Here is a 19248-nt window from a genome sequence, read left to right on the forward strand (position 1 = left end):
AAGTTAGTCGCTCATAACGAGGAGAGTGAACGACTACAGTGCATCACATTGTTTTAGACAAACAGTACACAAATGGTTTGCCTCTGACTTTATTAGGACTCAATGAAAATTACATCTGCGATGAGAGAATTTTAAATGAATGTTCTGAAAAGTATGAATGTTTTGACCGCGATTGAACCACAGTGGGTGGAATAACCATAACCAGACACTGAAGGCATGTAGAGTTTGACATTTCTCTGCATGCTAACTTTGTATACAATCATAAAAACCCTTCTTGGAAGTTAAAAAGTCTGTTTATGGTGTCTGCTCTAATTTTTTTTCTAAAAATATGTACTTACAAGAAGAACAAATAGTTTAAAAATGTTGATTTCAAACATAAGTAGCAAGCTTGTTAGCCAAATATGCTAATGACTGATTTTTCCATCCAAGACCAAAAAGAACATAATTAACCAGCTTGATTACATACATACCAAAGCTGCATACCAGTTCACACGCTGGAAGGTAAGGCTGTACTCAGAGTCCTTCTGTGTTGTTTCCTCTGCGGCAGCAGGACTCAAACATGTTGCTTTTGATAAAATTCAAAATTCGATCTTGCCTAGCGCCTTAGCCAAAACGTTTTCTGTCTCTGGGGTCTCATTTTGCTCTTTTGCAGCCTAGTGCATATGCACAGTAATGTTTTGGCCCACAGTTTGGCCTCTAGACTTTATGAATGCCAAGAGTCATAAATTCTATGCACTGGGGTGAGTTTGCAAATATTAAAACTCAGTGGTAGCTAGACATGTGCTGTCAACAGCTCTTTAAAAATCTATAGCAAAAGTGCTGTTTGGACAACACCCAAATGATCACCTGGAAATCTGACAACAGCTTTTTAATTCATGTTTCCTGATTTTAGGTTTTAACACCTGAACCACCCACATACCAAATCCCCTTTAGAATCACACTGTTAATGGAAAGTTAGGATGGATTTTAAATAATGCCTCGTATTAGTTACATTAAAATGAAGAAGGTATAAAAACAAAGCACTCACTGTGAACAGGGCCACATAACTGGCTTCAACAAAATGAGAAACACATTTTTATAAACTCATTTTCTAAAAGTAGAACTGTGGAAATGTGTCACACCATCTGCCTTCTCATCCACCATCCACTCAGCTCTACCCCACTCTCAGCCTTACAGTCAAAATGTTTGTATTCAGTGGACTCAAGCAGTCACTAAATTAGGAATTTACCAATTTAAGGAAACCTCATAAAACAGGAGATGTTAGGGTTTTATTTTCACTGTGAGACTGACACTTACACACCTAAGCAGAGCTGTGTATGGTGGCCCTAAGTGGTAAATGGACTGGTTCTTATGTAGCGCTTTTCTACTCTATCTGAGCACTCAAAGCACTTTACACAACTTGCCTCATTCACACAAGAGCAACATGGGGTTAGCATCTTGCCCAATGATATTTAGCATGGAGACTGGATAAGACTGGGATCAAACCACCAACCCTCCAGTTAGTAGGTGACCTGAGCTACCACTTGAGCAACACTCACCCCTGAGAGGTCAAACACATTGCAATTTAAGGACCTGGCGTCAAAATATGGGGACATCACAGTCTGGGTTGTCTAGACCACAATACTAAATTTTGCTCTTTCGAATGAGTCATATTGCTCAAAGGGGCACAATTGTTGTTTCTCATTTTGTTTTTGTACTCAGGAAAAATGCTGCTGTGTTCAGACACCAAATAAAGAGTTTTGCACATCATTATTTACTTGTGACTAAAAATGCATGCCATGGAAGAGTTTGGGTCTTAGGAGGTTAAGAAAACACCAGCAAATAGAAAAACACACACAAAAAAGTGTTACTGGCAGTAATGACAGGGAACAGCTGCAGAAGTGACACGATAACAGCTAAACAGCAAACAAACATGCATCTACTGTGTAATATAAATCATGTGATTAAAACATACACTACCCTGCACCATGTTAGTCCTTTGCATGTTTAGTTTTCTGTCACTTCCACAGCTGCTCCATCCTGTTATGGTCTCCCCAAAAACACTCCTGTGTTGTTTTTGTGTCCTTTGCAATGTTTTTCTATATTCTGGTGTTTTGATACTGTAGTTTTACATATCAGGACATATTTTTAAAAAACCCCAAAACAACATCCTTCACCCTCACATGAACACCAGTGTATGACATATTGCACCATTATTACTGAGTCGACAAAAGCCAATCAAAAATGAAGTAGCGTGTGAAAACCTGAGTCGACCCTTACTGCTTCTGAGGGAAAGCAGCCGCCAGCTGCTGCTAATCAAATACACTTGATTAACTGATCATCAGCAAGTGTGAGCTCCTCTGTAAAAGCTGAAAACATCAATCCATCAGCGCACTCTTACGCTTTGTCAACCAACAATGATCATCTTCTAACAATTTACAGAGCGCTGAAGAAGCTGCAGTGAAAACGATACTGGATAATGATAATGAAGAATTTTCACTACAGTACAAACATTATGTACATTACTGAAGGTCGCGGGGAGACACGATGGCAACGTATAACCCTGCAAGAGTAATACTGCATTAACCAATGGGCATAAATTATTAATTTTAAAATGTTAGCTACACTGGCTAACTAACAATAAAAAAACAATAAAAAAAACAACAACAACATCTATTGCAGCTAGAAATGAGAATGCATTGTTTGTTTACATCTTTGTAAAATCAGTGAGCTATTGTTTCAGAAGTTCTTCTCATTGAGTTTGAGTGGTAAATCGGCCACAGGTGTCACTGTAGCATGTGCCGTGCGAGTCTGCGGCGATTCGTAATTGCTGAATCCGCTTTATTTGTTTTTGGTGCTTAAACCTCTACCCCCGCTGTGTCCCGTGCAATGTAATGTCGCTATAAATAGTGCTGAAGTCAATCTCTCTGTCTTCCTTTGTTTTCTCCAGGTCAGCCTACCAAACGACTCCAGCTGTGTTGAAGAGATTCTGCGGGTACGTTGCTTGGGTACACACACAAACACGCACACACGCACACACGCACACATGCACACATGCACAGTAATTGCTCTGATTATCAGCTGTTTTCTGTTTGCTCACAAGGAGCTTGGTCCCGCTCCAGAGTCTGATTTTCCAAAGGAAGGGCAGGGAAAAGAAAGGGGACTACAAGGCAGGGAGGGAGAAGAGAAAGCAATCTGTTGGCTTAGGTCAATGATTATTCAAGTCCTTTTTTTTGGATGACATCATACAGACATCTTTTCCACAGACCTATCATCTCCTTTACCCTTTCTTTCTTCCCCCTTTCTAGCTGCATGTCATCAAAATCACACAGAGCAATACATTTTTCCCACAGTTTCGCTCTCCTGTCTCTTCCTGGGAGTGATGTCAAAACAAAAATGTTTCCCTCGCTAATCTTCCCTCACTGCCAGTCAGAAGATTAGGACGAGGACCGTCTTTGACTTCTTTATGTCAAGTTACCGCTTTCACTTCTCGCCGTCTCTCCTCTCTTGCACTTGGTGCGCCCTCTCTTTCTTCCTCAGTGTCTGTCTTCCTCCCTCTTCATTCCTCTCTGCCCTCTGTCATTCAGCCCCCTCCCTCTCCTCCCCCTCCACAAATCAATAGGCTGGTCAACAGGCTGTGTGACAGATAGGCTGCTGTGAGCTGCATGAAATGCCTTTGTCGATAATATTGGTGCTCTATTGAATTCAGTCTGTGGTTTTTAGCTGTGTCAAGTGGAAAGATCAAGGAGTTCAAAATGTGAGGTGAGGTGAATCGGAGCACAGGGCCTGCACTTCATTTTTCTCTCTCTGTAATGACACGGCTACAAGATGATTGTCACAGGAACATTGTTGTCGTGGATGTTTACACAATTCAAGGTAACGGTGTGCATCAGAGATATTGTACAGTAAAGTCAATCCTTCTGAGGAGTATTGACTTTTTTACAGTGTTTGAACCACTGGAGCACCAAGCTCTATGACAGCCATGGTAATGTTTTAGCTTGTGGTAAGTTCACTATAAACAAGAAGCATTATCTAAAGATACATCATTAATGAGCCAAAAGTGGGCTGTAGGCAAACCGGCTATTCCTGCCATTAAGATAGAGAAGGCTAAATTTAAAGCTCCACGTCTTCGCTGTCACTGCTATTCAAAGGAGTGGTGAATATAATGTAATATGATTTTACTTTAAGTTGTTATTAGTTTGAAAATGTCTTTAATTGTGTACATTTGATTTGAAATGTTAAAGTCAGACAACTATCTGGTCTTTAACTGATGACGTATGAACCCTGCTTCTGGAGCCAAACTACTCTGCGTTTATTAAGGCTGTTGTGTTTTTAAAACATTTTAATGATTTGTATAATGATTGCATTTGTCCCTAACCGTCAGGAACCCTCACGTTAACTTTGGAAAAAAGTTAGCGTTTCTCCTCCTGCTTCACTGTGCTAATGTGTTTATATTATGCTAACATAGCTGTGTAGCTAGCCACCACGTAGCACATCATTATATACCAGCTAGCCCAACTTCAGTAACCCTACAAAAGTCACTGCTGTTTAGTTTTCTGTCTTCATTTATATTGGAAGTGATAGCAGAGCTGTACGTCTTAATTTGTTTCAGAAATTCCTCAGTCAGAACATCATGTTTAGGTGGAAACTAGCGAGCTAACTCCGTGCTAACTTGTAACTTGGTTAAATTTCATAAATTCTGTTTTCATGGATGCCTGGATGTTAAACTTAATTGTTGCACCTGGTAGAGCAGCCACACTGATTATTTTATTACAGATGAAATTATTTAGACAGTTTGTAACTCTCAGTGATGCCACAGTGATCGTTTGACTCTGGGACCTGAAGCGGAGTTTGGACCTGGAAACGGCTAATGATGTCAGACTTAAAGACCGGATATTTGAGCTATCTGATTTGAACATTAACCCAAACCGAGCCAATTAGAAAAGTAAACTAATATCAAGAAGCCATTATTATGATGATATATGTGTATGTAGATAATTACATTTTTACATTTAATGGCTGCATTTTCCCTCTTTGTTCCTACCATGTCTACGTTGCTACAGATATACTGTGAGTCAGAAGCTAGCTAGCTAGCTCTAGCTTGGAATAATGCAAGCCAAGAAAACTAGCTAGCTTGTTGTTATTTACAGTTAGGTATATTTTTGGACAACAATGAGATGAGATAGCCTTTATTTGTCAGTTGCAGTTGCCCACAGCCGAGATGACAGACCTTGCCAACCGTACATACAATACACAAACATCACGTTGGGAACACAGGTCAGGCTAGGTAGCAAGGGCAAAAAAAACCATCGAAATGTGTAACACAAAGGATAATCCAGGAATGCACAGTTATCAACACACCATAACACAATAAAACACAGACAAATGAAATAAGTAATTGGAGAATTGACTGATAAACAGTTTTATGGCCATGTTAGACCTGTTCTTTTATTTTTAGTAGATCAAAGAGCTGCAGTTGATTTTGTCTGCTGTATTTGGTGTCTTTTCAGTACAACTGTCAATGCTATGACCAAAAAGATGTACAGGTACAAATGAGGAAGTCCATCATTATGTTGAAGAAACAAAGTTAACCAATTAGAGAAAACTTGGGAAAAATCAGTTAATATATATGTAATTATTATAATATAATTATTATAATAATTATTATATATATAATATATTATATATATAATACGTTCTTAAAAAAAGGGGCAGAGTAGCTCATCAACAGCAGAAGGCCTGAAAGACCACAGAAAACAACAAAAGTGGAATTATCAAGGAGGTACATGCATAAAGTCTATAATCGAGAGACGTCTTCATGAACGGAAATTTAAAAGATTTACACCAAGGTGCAAACCTCTGGTTACACCGAAGAATAAAAAGGTCAGATTATAAAATGTTTGCCAGAAAACATGTAAAAGAGGCTCTTTGGAAAGATGAATTCAAGAATAACTTGAAATATTAACAGAAAGATGGGAAGAGAAAAAAATGGCAAAAGAGAGAAACAGCTCGTGATGTGAAGCACACCACATTATCCGTCTAACACGGAGCACGCACCGTGCCCTGTTCTGCTTCTTTATTAAAAAACAGAGAAGGAGTGAAAGGAGAGAGCGAGGTCGCTCGTGTTTTCAGTGCACGGTGGTGGATAAATGTACATTTTGCATGTCTGTGTCGGGGCGTAATAGATGTAGATAATGGAGAATATGACAAATTGATAATAACTGGGAAACCATTTGCGTTTAACTATGACAGACTGAGTAACTCACGCGCAGTGGCTGCAGTATCACATTTACAGACGCATGCAAACACAAATTCAGGAGAAAACAGCTGTCCTGTCTGTGAAAGCACAGGAACTCTTCAAGGATGGACTCAATGATGTTAATGATGTCAGAGAGCGGTTACCTAGCAACACACCATATGTCGTCAGGCCAAGTGTTACGATTATAAAGAGAGAAAACACAGCCACACACTCGTGCTCAAGTATCGTCATTAATGTGGAGCTCAGTTATACACACAACCTTACCCACACACATACGTCCTCCCAGACTCATGTGTCGTCTGATGAATAGCATTCATCTACCAAGGGGGGGTGAAGAGATGGATGATGGGAAAATTCAGGCCCTTTGACATCGTGACCTGCTGCATGGCAGCTTTGTGTGTGGAAATGAGCACGTAAAAAACTGGATTTAATGACTTTACCAACCATTTTAAACGCATGTCACAGAAAAAGAAGTTATTGGTCATTAAAACACATTTACCAAGAATTCAGTTTTCAGGTGATGCTCAAAGAGGGAATCAAACCTTTAAGAAAAACTGCCTGGTAATTTTCCATATGCTGTCTTCTATGTGCACCTCCTTTCTAATGTTTGTGAGAAATAAAAACAGCCAGCACCTAACACACACCCACTCATGCACATATGTTTATCTTGTTAACTAATTGATGCTTCTACATACTGAGATTGAAATTCAGCTGAGAAAACGGTGTGATTAGAATAATTGAAAGGGGATGCTGCTGCTTCTGCTGCTGCCTCGTGCAGCTCTGTTGAAATGCAGCCGACTGGAGTCAGCTTTTATTTTGGTAAATCACCAACTCTGCATTTGCACCAATCCCTGGTGGGTCACTAACTCCCTAAGCGCCTTCCAGTTTATACTAAAACTTATACTGAAGCCCACCCTGATTGGGTGCTGGTGCAGCACAACCTTGACTGAATGCTGACTCCACTCCACTGCACCAAAGATGTTGCATAAGCAAACCCCTTTTGCTCCAACGGGCTAAACTTTATCATGATTAGACACCAGGTAAAGGCAACACAAGTGCAAGCTGTGTATCCTTTATTTAGCTCGTTATAATGACAGAAATCCTGCTGCTTATGAATATTTGCTTAAAATAATATATTTAAAAATGTGTTTGTGTGTTCAGGAGATGACCCATTCCTGGCCTCCTCCACTAACAGCCATACACACTCCTGGGAAAGCTGATCAGACCAAATTTCCCATCCCAAACAAGGTTAGTATGCTTTTTCTTTCTACTACACCCAAAACCTTTCAACACTAAAATCAAAGCGGCTCACATTAATCCGTAATAGTGTACATCCTCTCCGAATGACACGCCTGCTGATGCATGCTTCCTTCAAAGTTGTTATCATGTTCTTGGGCCTTGATCATTTTCACTTTACAGCGTGAGTCAGCGAGCGGTGGATAAAGATGCGATGTAGTCGTGAAAAACCTTTACTTATACTGTGACACTTATTGGAGGGGCGCAGTAACACTAACTGCAGTCTGTCACTGAAAATCTTCAGTCTGCTCATTAGCTCTGATTCACAAATTTACTGCAGCAGTGATTGCTGTGATAGAATCACATTACTGTTGGCTCATTCTGCACAGTGGCACAAATGACAGCCAATGAAATTACTGTGTTAAATACTGCCTGCTTGATTCACATAGGTAGGAAAATTTAAACAGGCAGTGTCAGTAGATTTCACTACTTGTATATTTTATTTATACAGCACCAAATCACAACAACAGTCACCTCAAGGCGCTTTATATTGTAAGGTAGACTCTACAATAATAAATACAGAGAAAAACCCAACAATTATATGACCCCCTATGAACAAGCACTTTGGCGACAGTGGGAAGGAAAAACTCCCTTTTAACAGGAAGAAACCTCCAGCAGAACCAGACTCAGGCTCATCTGCTGCGACCGGTTGGGGTGAGAGAAGGAAGACAGGATAAAGACATGCTGTGGAAGAGAGACAGAGGTTAATAACAGATATGATTCGATGCAGAGAGGTCTATTAACACATAGTGAGTGAAGAAGAAACACCCAGTGCATCATGGGAATCTCCCAGCAGCCTACGTCTATTGCAGCATAACCAAGGGAGGATTCAGGGTCAGCTGGTCCAGCCCTAACTATATGCTTTAGCAAAAAGGAAAGTTTGAACCCTAATCTTAAAAGTAGAGATATTTATTTATTTATTTATTTATTTATTTATTTATTTATATTTAAAATCATCTATCAAGTTGTCAGATCAGGCATAATGAAAAAAAAGGTTTCCACATGTTAAACAACACCTTTGGTTGTTGTTGGTATAAATTGTAAGAATCATAGTTTCTCAGTTCTCGGCTTTTTGTCAGTTTTTTACCAATAAATCATTAAGTTGATGCACAAGTTGTGGATGTAAGGCAAATTTTAATGGATTGCTAACGTGACCCTGCTCTACACCCCTACAAAGTTTTATCATAATTAATTCAAAAGTTTTGGAGCTATCATGTTTACAGACAGACTGAAACGCAAAAGTCTACCAAAGTAATAAAAAAGTATTGTCAAGTAACGTCAGCAACTCAAGCAGAGTTTCCACCTACTCACTGGAATTAAACTTACTGACAGTTTGATGCAAAGTTATTCACTCGGCAACAAAAGACTTTCTTACTAACGTAGCTATTACCGTCTCATCTTACTGTCCCTTAACATGTTTGCTCAGTCAGGAAAAGGACAAAACAATCTAAGAAGACTTTGTTCCACCACTGACACGGCCAGAGCTCAAGACAGCCAGCCTATAATCAACAGAACAAATTCATCCGTCGAATAAAAAAAGAAAAAAGAGGATCTGCAGATCACTTAGGCTTTAAAAATAAATCAATAAGATAAAAACGACTTCAAGTTGAATGCTTTTCCACTTTATCGTTTAATTGTTCATCAAAAACAAGAAAACTGAGCGTGTATTTAACAGGAACAGTGATAACAGCCACAGCTGAAGATTCAAGGAAACAAAGATCAGCTACAGAAATGTCATCAGCAAAATGACTCTGTATCCTGTATCCTCTGTATCCTCACCCGCACTGTTTGTCTGACATGTTTGAAAAGTGAAGTTCAGGCACAATAAAAGCAGACTGAAGAGTTCAGAAGATCGATGTTCAAAGTTTCACCTGCCGCTACAAAAAAGGGAAGATTTACGACGCCTTGTAATGTAAATATCGAGAAGATTTGTCACATTAAAAGAAGCAGCAATGCTGTGTTGAACATTTATCTCAGAGGTGACGATAACAATTCTCACTGAAACAGCGGGCTGATTTTTTTTGCCTCATGCTTTTATGAATTACTCTTAATATGCAAAGCGCCTCATTGGTGTTGGTGTGAGGTGAAGTAGGAATGTAAACACAGAGGCAGTAAGTCTGACCGAGTACTTAATGAATTAGGAAAGACTGTTGTGGCGCTTTCAGCCTCCAGCCTCACACTAATCCTGCGTCACAGTGAGCTTTAAGAATGAGGAGGAGCGTCGACGCGGGGAGATGAGAGGCTCTGAATTCTGTGTAATGGCATCCTTGTGCTGCTGTGAAATCAATAATGACATCTGTTGGTTTATTCATTCAACTCGTCTCCCTCTGGCTTTCTCTTTCCTTCTCTCCCGCTCTCTAGGAGTCACAGCATGTGACCTCGGGCTACAACACCCAGAGTAAGTTTTCCCAGCGTAAACACTCACGTATGAGCTCTGCGATAATTAATGCTGCCGAGGCCATTAAAGGCAACGCCACCCAGGAGGAATGTGAGAAAGGCAGCTGACGTTGAAATGAAATCATAGCCACGGGAGGAGGGTAGTCAGAAAAACCTTTGCTTTTATCTTCCTGGGTTCATCTTAGCAAGTAATCAAACAAACGTAATTACGTGATGAGTGGAAATCGGGGGCTTGTGTTTGAACTGACAGCATCACATTAGAGTAGATTAATGAGGACAAAGGGTTCTGTCACAGTCTATATGAATCCATGCATAACATTAAAAAGTAGCTTTTTCTTGAAAATGCGTGCACACGGCAGCAGTTGTATGATCTCCTGCATTTTCTGTCATATAAATACGGTTAGAGGATGGATGTTAACCTCAACCAAAGTTTAGATAATGAGGTCAACATATGCACAAACAATCCCACTGATTTAAAAGCTCTTCAGACTCGCTTTAAATGCTGAGTTTGAGGTTTTTTTCCCCCTATTATTGGCTCTGTGGGATCTCAGGAAGCAGGGATGTCCTTATATGGTCATAGCACAGCTCAAGCTAGCAAAACAGAAGCCCCACCCACCTCCTGCACAAACAACCCCCCCTGGCAATCACAGGTTGCTAGGAAAAAATGTGTATTCTGTAAGTGATTGGCAAGTGGTTGCTGGAGGTTGCTAGCTATCACTCGCTAAAATCAGGCACTGTGAGAAGACTGTGCTGCTCCCAAACCCTCCTCAATTTCACAGCGACTGCCAGCAACCTTCAACATCCACTCACAACCGTTTGGGGAATACGGAGTTCCCCTAGCAAGAGGTGGTTACCAGTTGGCTGCCAACCAACCTGTGGGACCTGGGCCATCGGGGCTGCTATATAACATAAATATGGCTTATTTTAAACTGTGAATCATGCAAAGCTCCTCTAGTATGATTTAGGAAGAAAAATACAGAGCTGGAAATAACATAACAGGCCCCTATAAAGATGTTTATAAAATCAATATCTAGATATCTAAAAACCTTTGTTGGTGGTGGAGGTTGCACAAAGTAATGAATTGAATTGTTGATAAGTCAGCCAGTGGGGCCGGAGTAATTTACATATCTAGATCTGATCACATTCCAGGCTGATTTGAGATAATGAGACAATAATTAAAACAAGGTGTTAATGCTAACACACATAGATCAGATGTGATTATGTAGATAATGTGTCCAAATGCAGATTGCATATCAGTAACAGGTGTAAAAAGGTTTGATTCCTAAGACCTAATGGATATACCGCATATATGCAGATAACATGTCTGGTTTGTGGCGATGATGTTAGAGAAAAAACACCTTAAATACAGTTTTCTATTTCACTGTTATTTCTTCAAAATGATTAAAAACACCGGCTCCTCTTGGCGCCTGTGTTTGTGTCTGTTTTTCCATTGGTTGAGACACCTCTGAAACCACAAAATGGGTCATTATGACTCAATCAGAATAAAGCAACATGCCATACCACTGTCAAAAAGCTCCATAGTTGAGTCTAGCTGTTCATCCATTGCATCTGTTTTTAACATATTATCAAGCAGAGAGGAAAAACTGTTTTGCCACAGGTTGATAAAGTCATACAAAAAGCGATTACTTCAGATTATTGCTGCAAAAGGTGGAAAAGGTGGTTCTACAAGCTACTGAATCATAGGATGCCTTTAGTTATTCACAGGAGAGTCCTGTGGAAACTTTCTTTTTTCACAGGACTCTATGCAAACCTCACCCAGTACTGCATGTAGTACCTTACAGTATTTCCGACTCCCAGGGTTGATCAGATCATGAAAAGCTTTTCTGAGGTTGTTGCTCTTTGTTAAATCCATCTTGTAGTGTTTTGAGTTATTTGTGCCGTATATAAAGCTCAAGCATTTCCCCACTGGCAGGTTTTTCCTCTCTGTGTAAGAAAAGAAGAAATACGACTGACTGGAATATGAAATACAGCAAAAAGGATTCTGTTCACAAGCTCCTCTGTATATCCACTTGGAAAATAAATAATCTCCTCGAGTTTTTGTCAGAGTGTTTCAGTTTGACTTTTATTGCAAAAGGACATTTACTTACTGTTTTTACCCCACAATCCTGTTACCAAAGCAAACACACACACACACACACACACTGGAACAGAGTGTCATATTTTCCAATGTGACAGTACTGCGGGTCTACAGTGATGTGAGTTTGGCTTCCTGTCAAACACTAATCAACACACACAGACACAAGTCTTGACACATGCAAAACTGTGATACAGTGATTGAATGTCCTCTGTTGTGTTGCAGAGCGATGTACTGTATCAGCTAACAAGCCTGCTGCTAAACCACCAACTGCACCGCAGAAGTCGTGAGTATATCTCTCTCTTTTTCTCTGACACACACACACACACACACACACACACACACACACACAGAAACTGAGAATTTCTGACCTGCTGCTGCTGCTTCTGCTGCGTTTGCCTCAAGGTAAAATTAAACTTGACTCTTGGATGAAATTCACTGGTGGTAGGAGGAGAAAAAAAAGATTGTGTGGATCAGAGCGGGAAAGTGCAGCTACATTAATTTAACGTGAGCCGGGAGCATATTGCAACATCTCTGGCTGCAACCCACTCCACGCATCACTCACAGAGCTGTACGGCAGGATGAGAGTGGAAAGGCACAAATCTCGACTCGTAAGGCCGCTTTATGACCCCGGCTTGCACTGCACATTTGCTCGCGATGAGCTTAACGAGTCAAAAACGCAAGAGCAAGTGAGAAAGGAAGGACTGAGTGTCATTACGCTAGCTAGCCAGCTTAGCGCCTGCAGTGGTAACTTAACCCAACTTACCCTGATCTGGATTTGAGGCGGTTCATATTTTAATAGTGTCAGTCACCATGTTAAGTAAGATCAAACTGCTGCGTCTCTCAGCTCATCTCAAGCCAAGCGCTAACCTCTGGGTATGAAACATCAAGCTAACTTAAAGTGTAAAAAACGTCAGTTTCTCCAGACACCCCTTTAGGCTCTCCAGAGGTGAATCAATCCCCAACTTCACAGATGAAACTGACATGTTTACAGCCTGGTACAAAAAATCAGTTTTTAACCTTGAAAGTCAATTTCCCCATTTCATGACAACTATATATACGGGGTGACTTTTTCCCCTTTTATGACTGACGGTTTGAAAGGTGCCCCAGATGGCACAAACTGCAGTTCCACTAGGTGCTGCTTGAGGTTGGCTCCAGATAAGTCCCCACAGACTCCCATGTTTAAATGTCCAACTTTAAGAAGCATATTTACAGCTGGGTACAAAGATGGTTTTGACTTGTATAGAGCGTTTGTCCCCCGTCATACCAGCTGTGATTATAGTGATTTTTTTAATAACTCATCCACTTGGTAATCCACTTGCTAGCATCTGCTCATCTGTTGCTTTGAGTCATTAAGCTGGACCTCTTTGCTGTGTTACCGGCTATTCCATGTCTGAAATTGTGTCAAGAAGTTGGTGGAGAAGCTTGTTGCAAATAGCAGCTGTTTCCCTAACCCTAACTGAAAAGTGACACATAAGAAAGTCTGAAAACTGTGGAACCCAATAGGAGTCAGAAGTCATGTGACTCATATACCAACTACCACCTTACCTGCCTCTCCATCTAACCTTTTGGTTCTTGTTTTTTCAATCATGGAAAATGACACTAACTGGCTGCAGAGTAAACTAAAATGTGACAAGAAGGGTTGGTCAGTAAATGACTCAGCAATACATCTGCTAAACATACTTAGACTTTATCCTGAAAGTTGTTTCTTAACTAATTAATCAAGTTAAAATTAAACTCCATCTATATATGTATCCATCTCTTCTCTTTTGCTTATTCATATCAGGGTTTCATATTTATTTAAAATAGCTTGCATGTAATGTTTATCAGCAGCCACAAACTGTTCAATTACACAGACATTTCTTTTTAAATAAGTCTTTATCATATACAGTATAATGCTGTAACAATGTAGCAAGCTGCTTTTTGCAGAACAAAGAACAAAGCTGTGGAATGTTTGTAGTTTTTTCAACACGTATGAAACACTTTTTACTGCGGTACACTGTAAATAAAGTTGTCTAACACTTAAAAAATAAGTCACAGACACTTTAGCCATTTTGCCAAATACATTTCGAGCTAAGCTAGCTAGCTAGCTAGTTACCTTTACAAAGCGAGAGACATTAGAAAGGATAAACAAACCACTTGAAGAATCCCAAATAGGAGGAACTTTGCAGTGCCAAAGATGATAATACTATGACCCATATTTTTTCTGTCCTATTCCCTAAAAGTCTAATCTCTGTAGTGCTACTGTAACACCAGGAAAAACAGTGTTTGAAGACTGAGCCACAAATAAAATTATTGCAAGAGCGTGCTCGCTGTCTCGTAGCCTTTGAAATGGTGGCTTTGAAGTCAGGGACCAGGTCTGCGACCGTGCTGACCTGTTGCGGTCTTTAATGGTTGCTGTCCTGCAAACGCTAGTCTCCTTGTTAAAGATATTTCAGTATCTAAGGAAGAGGATTTTGATCTGCTGTCACACCATATCATATAAAGTAGTACAACTCTCGTGTTACTACATCTAATGAGAGTTTTTAAGTGTCAAGTGCGGTGCATTATTTATATACTTTATTTAAAACCTCATTTAAATAAGGGTTAGAGAGTATTTGGTGAGGATGGCGTCAAAAAGCACTCTCTTAAAAAAGACTTGATGGGTAGGAGATGATGCAAAAATCCTGCAACTTAAGAAAAAGTCAAGGCAGTCTTGTAAGTTAGCGGTAATTCAGCTGGATGGTTTGATTAAAGTCCCAGGTCAAAATGTAAGTTCTCATTTCCTTCACTTTAGATATGCAGTTAAATAGTTAATTATATCTCCATTAGTATGAGTTCTGTGGGAGCTGCAGTGCTTTCTGTGCTGTTTTATGCTAAGCTTTCAAAGCTGATAAGCCCTTTCCTGTTGATTACTCATGTATACCCCACAGTGCAATTTTTCCCCAATCTTGTATTCAAACATAAATGCTGCTTTGTTTATTAGGGTGAAATAATTGTTATTGGTTAAAAACAATGCCTAGTTTACCGCTGCCATTAGGCCATTCTCTGTTTTCACTGTGATGCTCAACAGGCGTAAAATGTTCTCGATAATGAATAGGCCTACCTCGTCTTATTCAACAGTAAATGAGCTGTTTAGGCTAATTGCTATATTCTTTGCTGAATGTTTACTATGTCTGGCTTTACAGAAAACTCATCCAGCTGTAATCCCTCTCCAACAGGCTCAGTACCTTAATGCCCAATAAGAAAAACACAGTGAATTCAGCTGTTTCATTATAGTCGATAGAGCAGTGAGTAAGGAGTTTTGTGACACTGTGATCCAATCACATGATATTCATTTAGGCAAATGCATGAAAAACCCTCCCTTAGTGAAGCCAGTGTTTTAGCTTTGCTGGCTCAGAAACACAGATAACACCTTGGTTAGGCTGCATTTGTCAACAAAAAGGGCTTTGTATAAAATAAAATATAATGCAAAAAAAACTCGCGACAATAAAAGCATAAAGACTTTTTACTGCAGTACACTTTAAGTAAAGTTGTCTGACGCTTAAAAAATAAGTCACAGACACAGTTGAACCCCAGCTACGCTAACTTTAGCCATTTTGCCAAATACATTTTGAACTAAGCTAGCTAGCTAGCTAATTAGCGAGAGCTAATAAAAGCTTGTCATTTCAGGTTTACAAAGTCTGAGACATTAGAAAGGATAAACAAACCACTTGAAGAATCCCAAATAGGAGGAGGAACTCTGTAGTGCCAAAGATGCCAGTTAAATAAGTTTACAGCAAAAATAATTACCAGTTTCCTTACAGGTAGTACACAAACCCTACATTATCATTGGAAAAGTGCTACCTTTGGTGTCCAGCAATCATTCACCATAACACTGGGGTCCAAGTGGTGGTATTACTACGCAGGTAAAGTCTAAAATAGCAGCTTGCCAACACTTTCCTTAACATTTGTTTTTAAAATGCAGTTAATAATGAGAAGAAGAAGGAGAAATACTTTCAGTCAAAACATGAAAAACAAGATTTAAAAAGTATCTAATATCAATATCAGAAAACAAAATAGTTCCGAAAGATAAAAGATTATACCAAAGAAGAAACTCGATCAGATAGAAAATGCAAAAAAGTGAATTCATGAATCTGAACCTGATACAGGAAGTAGCTTAAAGCTAAAATGAAGCAGGTGTTGTTGCATGACGTGGTAGAGATTTTTATTTTCTACCATGTACAGTAAGTAATCACAGTGTTAATAATCCACAGCTAATGTTTTGCTTAAAAAATCTTATTCAAAAGACAACAAACCATGACCCAAATTAGTTTAGTTTCAGTGATCAGCTGTATAAACCTAGGATTTTGAATCTCAGGGACCTCGACCTCCAGGTCAGAGGTCAAGTTTTCTGAAAGTCTTGCAAATGTGATGAAGAAGATGTAAACTTAACTCTGACAGTGAACTTATGCTAAGACGATGAACACGTTAGCGTACCGTTATCTGTCCACTCCATCCAACTTCCACTTTACGCACTGTTTTGGTCTCCGGAGGGAAATCTGTGGCTCGTCATCTGCTGAGCGCTCCGCTGTGCTCCAGACAGACGAGTGTCCAGACGCAGACTGGGAAAATAAAAGCCGTGTGTACATTTAGATTTGCAGTGTGAGCAGATGCACATGTGGAAGTATTGAGTAATTAGCTTAGCGTGGCTTTGATTGTGGCTTTAAGAAAATATTAATATCTCCTCAGACAAACCTCCTCGAGTGATGGAGCTCTGGTAGCGCTGAACTTTTACCAATAAAAGGACTCAATTTTATAAAGCCAATTAAGAGCATCTGCACCTAGTAGAAATGTGATGTTCTGCTTTCTAAGCTCTGCATGTCATGGATGCTTTAGTCCATAACTCATTTATATCTGAGTGCGTCTGTCCTCCTTATTCTCTCTTGTGCATTTTATTCATTTCCCTGCCATGCTTCCCTTCCTCGCTCTCTCTCCCTCGCTCTCTATTCAGCCTCCCTCTCTTTCAGTCGCCGCCACCACCACTCGCTCCCCTTCACTTCCCCATCATTATCATCTCCATCTCACTCACTATCTCTCTCTCTCCATCTGTCCCTTCTTATGAAATAAAATATGAATCCATTATTCATTCATTCAAACATATCTATCATCGCCGTGTGCAGCGCCGTGCCCCTTATCTGCAAAGCTTTTTCTTATTGTGCTTCGGTTATTCACGACTCATACGGCCCCATCTGAAAACACCACAACACTGGGGAGTATTTTTTAGCGGTGCAAGCACTGACAAGAGTGGTTCGTGAGGCAGTAAAAATCCCTTTAGGGGATTCTCCTGTCATAACAATAGCAGTGCAAGCTTAAAATAACAGTAGTTTGTGTGGAGGGTTTATATAAAGCAATAAAACATGGGAACTTGCCAATCCACAGCACATAAATACTGAATAATTTGTGTGGTAAGGAGCAGGTGATGCTGTGAGGGAGGTCATGTTATCGACTGCGCCTTATATATCTCTTTCATTGGAGCTGTACTGTTAGAAGTTGATCTCTCGCACAGGGAGAGCAAAACAAACACGAGAATAGGAGAAACGGGGCAACGACCAGGTTCTTTTTCCAATTAGAAACCTCTTTAAAAATCAGCGTGCAATCGTGATGAAGGGCCCGTGTCTGCCGAGCACCTCCTCTTTTGTTTCCAAGGAATTCTTGGCCGTAGGTCAGCAGTTGTCAGACAGAAAGTTTCCAGGTGAAAAAACAATCCCTGAGCTCTAAAAGCTGAACATCTGGTAGGTTTTTAGCAGTGAATGTCCGCTTCCTCATTCCCCAACATGAACCACCAGCTTGCTGCTTTTTTTGCTGTGTAATTAATCCGTTGACCAAAAAAAAGGCTCTGGAAAGGGAATTGCAGATCACAACTTGCCATAACCAAACTAATGCAAGCAGACAGGAGGTCACGGCCGCAATAACACATGTCTCTGTGTCTCTGTGCAGAATGTTGGAGGATGACCTGAAGATCAGCAGCGACGAGGAAGAGGCCGAACAACAGGTGAGCTCCCTCTGCTGTCTGTCCTCTTATTCAGCTGCTGCATATGATCCCTCGCTCCGGCTTCTCCTCCATCTGTCCTTCAGCGTTTCATCTACTAGCATAGCACGCAGTAAATTCAGCTGTGGATGTGTCACATTTGTTAATTCATTCATCTGGGAGTTGTCAGTGTTTCTGAAGGCATAATTCGTCCTCATTTTTCCTTCCATTTGTCACTTACTGTCTTGTATTACAGTAGCTTAAAAGATGGATATTTAGAAACTTGCATCAGCTTTGACTGTGGACTCCATATGAAGGATACTGAGCCCCCAAAGTGCCCACATACTCGAAGACTTACTTTAAGTAATAGGATTACATGTAAATCTTCCTATGAGTTACATGAGTACGCTGTAAAATGTTAGATTTAATGGAATTGACTGGTTTACATTCAGTTTATATCAAGCATGTTTTCGTTAACTATTCATTATTTGGATAAACGAACTTTTGATTTTATACATTTCAGTTGCATTTTCCTCAAAATGATTGCTTCCTGTTTATGAAGGCAAAGAATGTTTTTTCGAGTGCAGATGAATCAGAGTTTGTGTGAAAGAGTTTAAAGAGCTCGTAGTCGAATGTGCTCTGAGTGCTACGTCCCTGTAGCCGCTATGATTTCATGAAACTAAGGTGAACAGATAACATAACACCGCATTCACAGGTACGAAAAACAAAAGAATTCTGATTTATAATAAATACACCATGATCATTATAGTAAGATGACTGCCCTCCTTCAGGGTGGCTGTAGCTCAGGAGAGCAGGTCATCTACTTATCGGAAAGTCGGGGGTTCAATCCCTGGCTCCTCCAGTCTGCATGTCAAGTACCCTTGGTCAAGATACTAACTCCAAGTTGCCGTCCGATGCATCCATTTGAGTATGAATGTTAAGTTTGTAAGCACTTAAATTCATAGGAATGGGTGAATGTGGCATGCTGCTGGGAGAGTAGAAAAGCCCTATATAAGAATCAGTCCATTTACCATTTGTAGCTTTGAGTTATCTTTTAGTCAAATAGAAACACCCTCTCATTAAGTTTTCCTTTATTAGTTCAAAGTAAAATGAGGAAAAACAGGATAAAGGGAAAAAAGATGGGAACATTTCCTTAATATTTTCCAACTCTGCAATTAATAGTTTATTGATATGATGACTGATAGTGAGATAAAATCTATTGGTTCTTTTGCA

The 19248-nt window shown here is 39.9% G+C and overlaps 1 protein-coding gene across 1 annotated transcript in view; it reads left to right on the forward strand.

The window, feature by feature from the left end:
* aff2 (AF4/FMR2 family, member 2) overlaps window positions 1-19248 on the forward strand; it is a 195616-nt gene that overhangs the window by 103657 nt on the left and 72711 nt on the right. Inside the window, exons 5-9 of the mRNA XM_039615308.1 lie at window positions 2930-2974; window positions 7400-7486; window positions 9896-9932; window positions 12252-12312; window positions 17985-18039. Of these exons, the coding sequence (XP_039471242.1) occupies window positions 2930-2974; window positions 7400-7486; window positions 9896-9932; window positions 12252-12312; window positions 17985-18039 (285 nt within the window). The remainder of the gene's footprint in view (window positions 1-2929; window positions 2975-7399; window positions 7487-9895; window positions 9933-12251; window positions 12313-17984; window positions 18040-19248) is intronic.

Source organism: Oreochromis aureus, linkage group 2 (assembly GCF_013358895.1).
Source record: "Oreochromis aureus strain Israel breed Guangdong linkage group 2, ZZ_aureus, whole genome shotgun sequence".
NCBI lineage: Eukaryota > Metazoa > Chordata > Actinopteri > Cichliformes > Cichlidae > Oreochromis > Oreochromis aureus.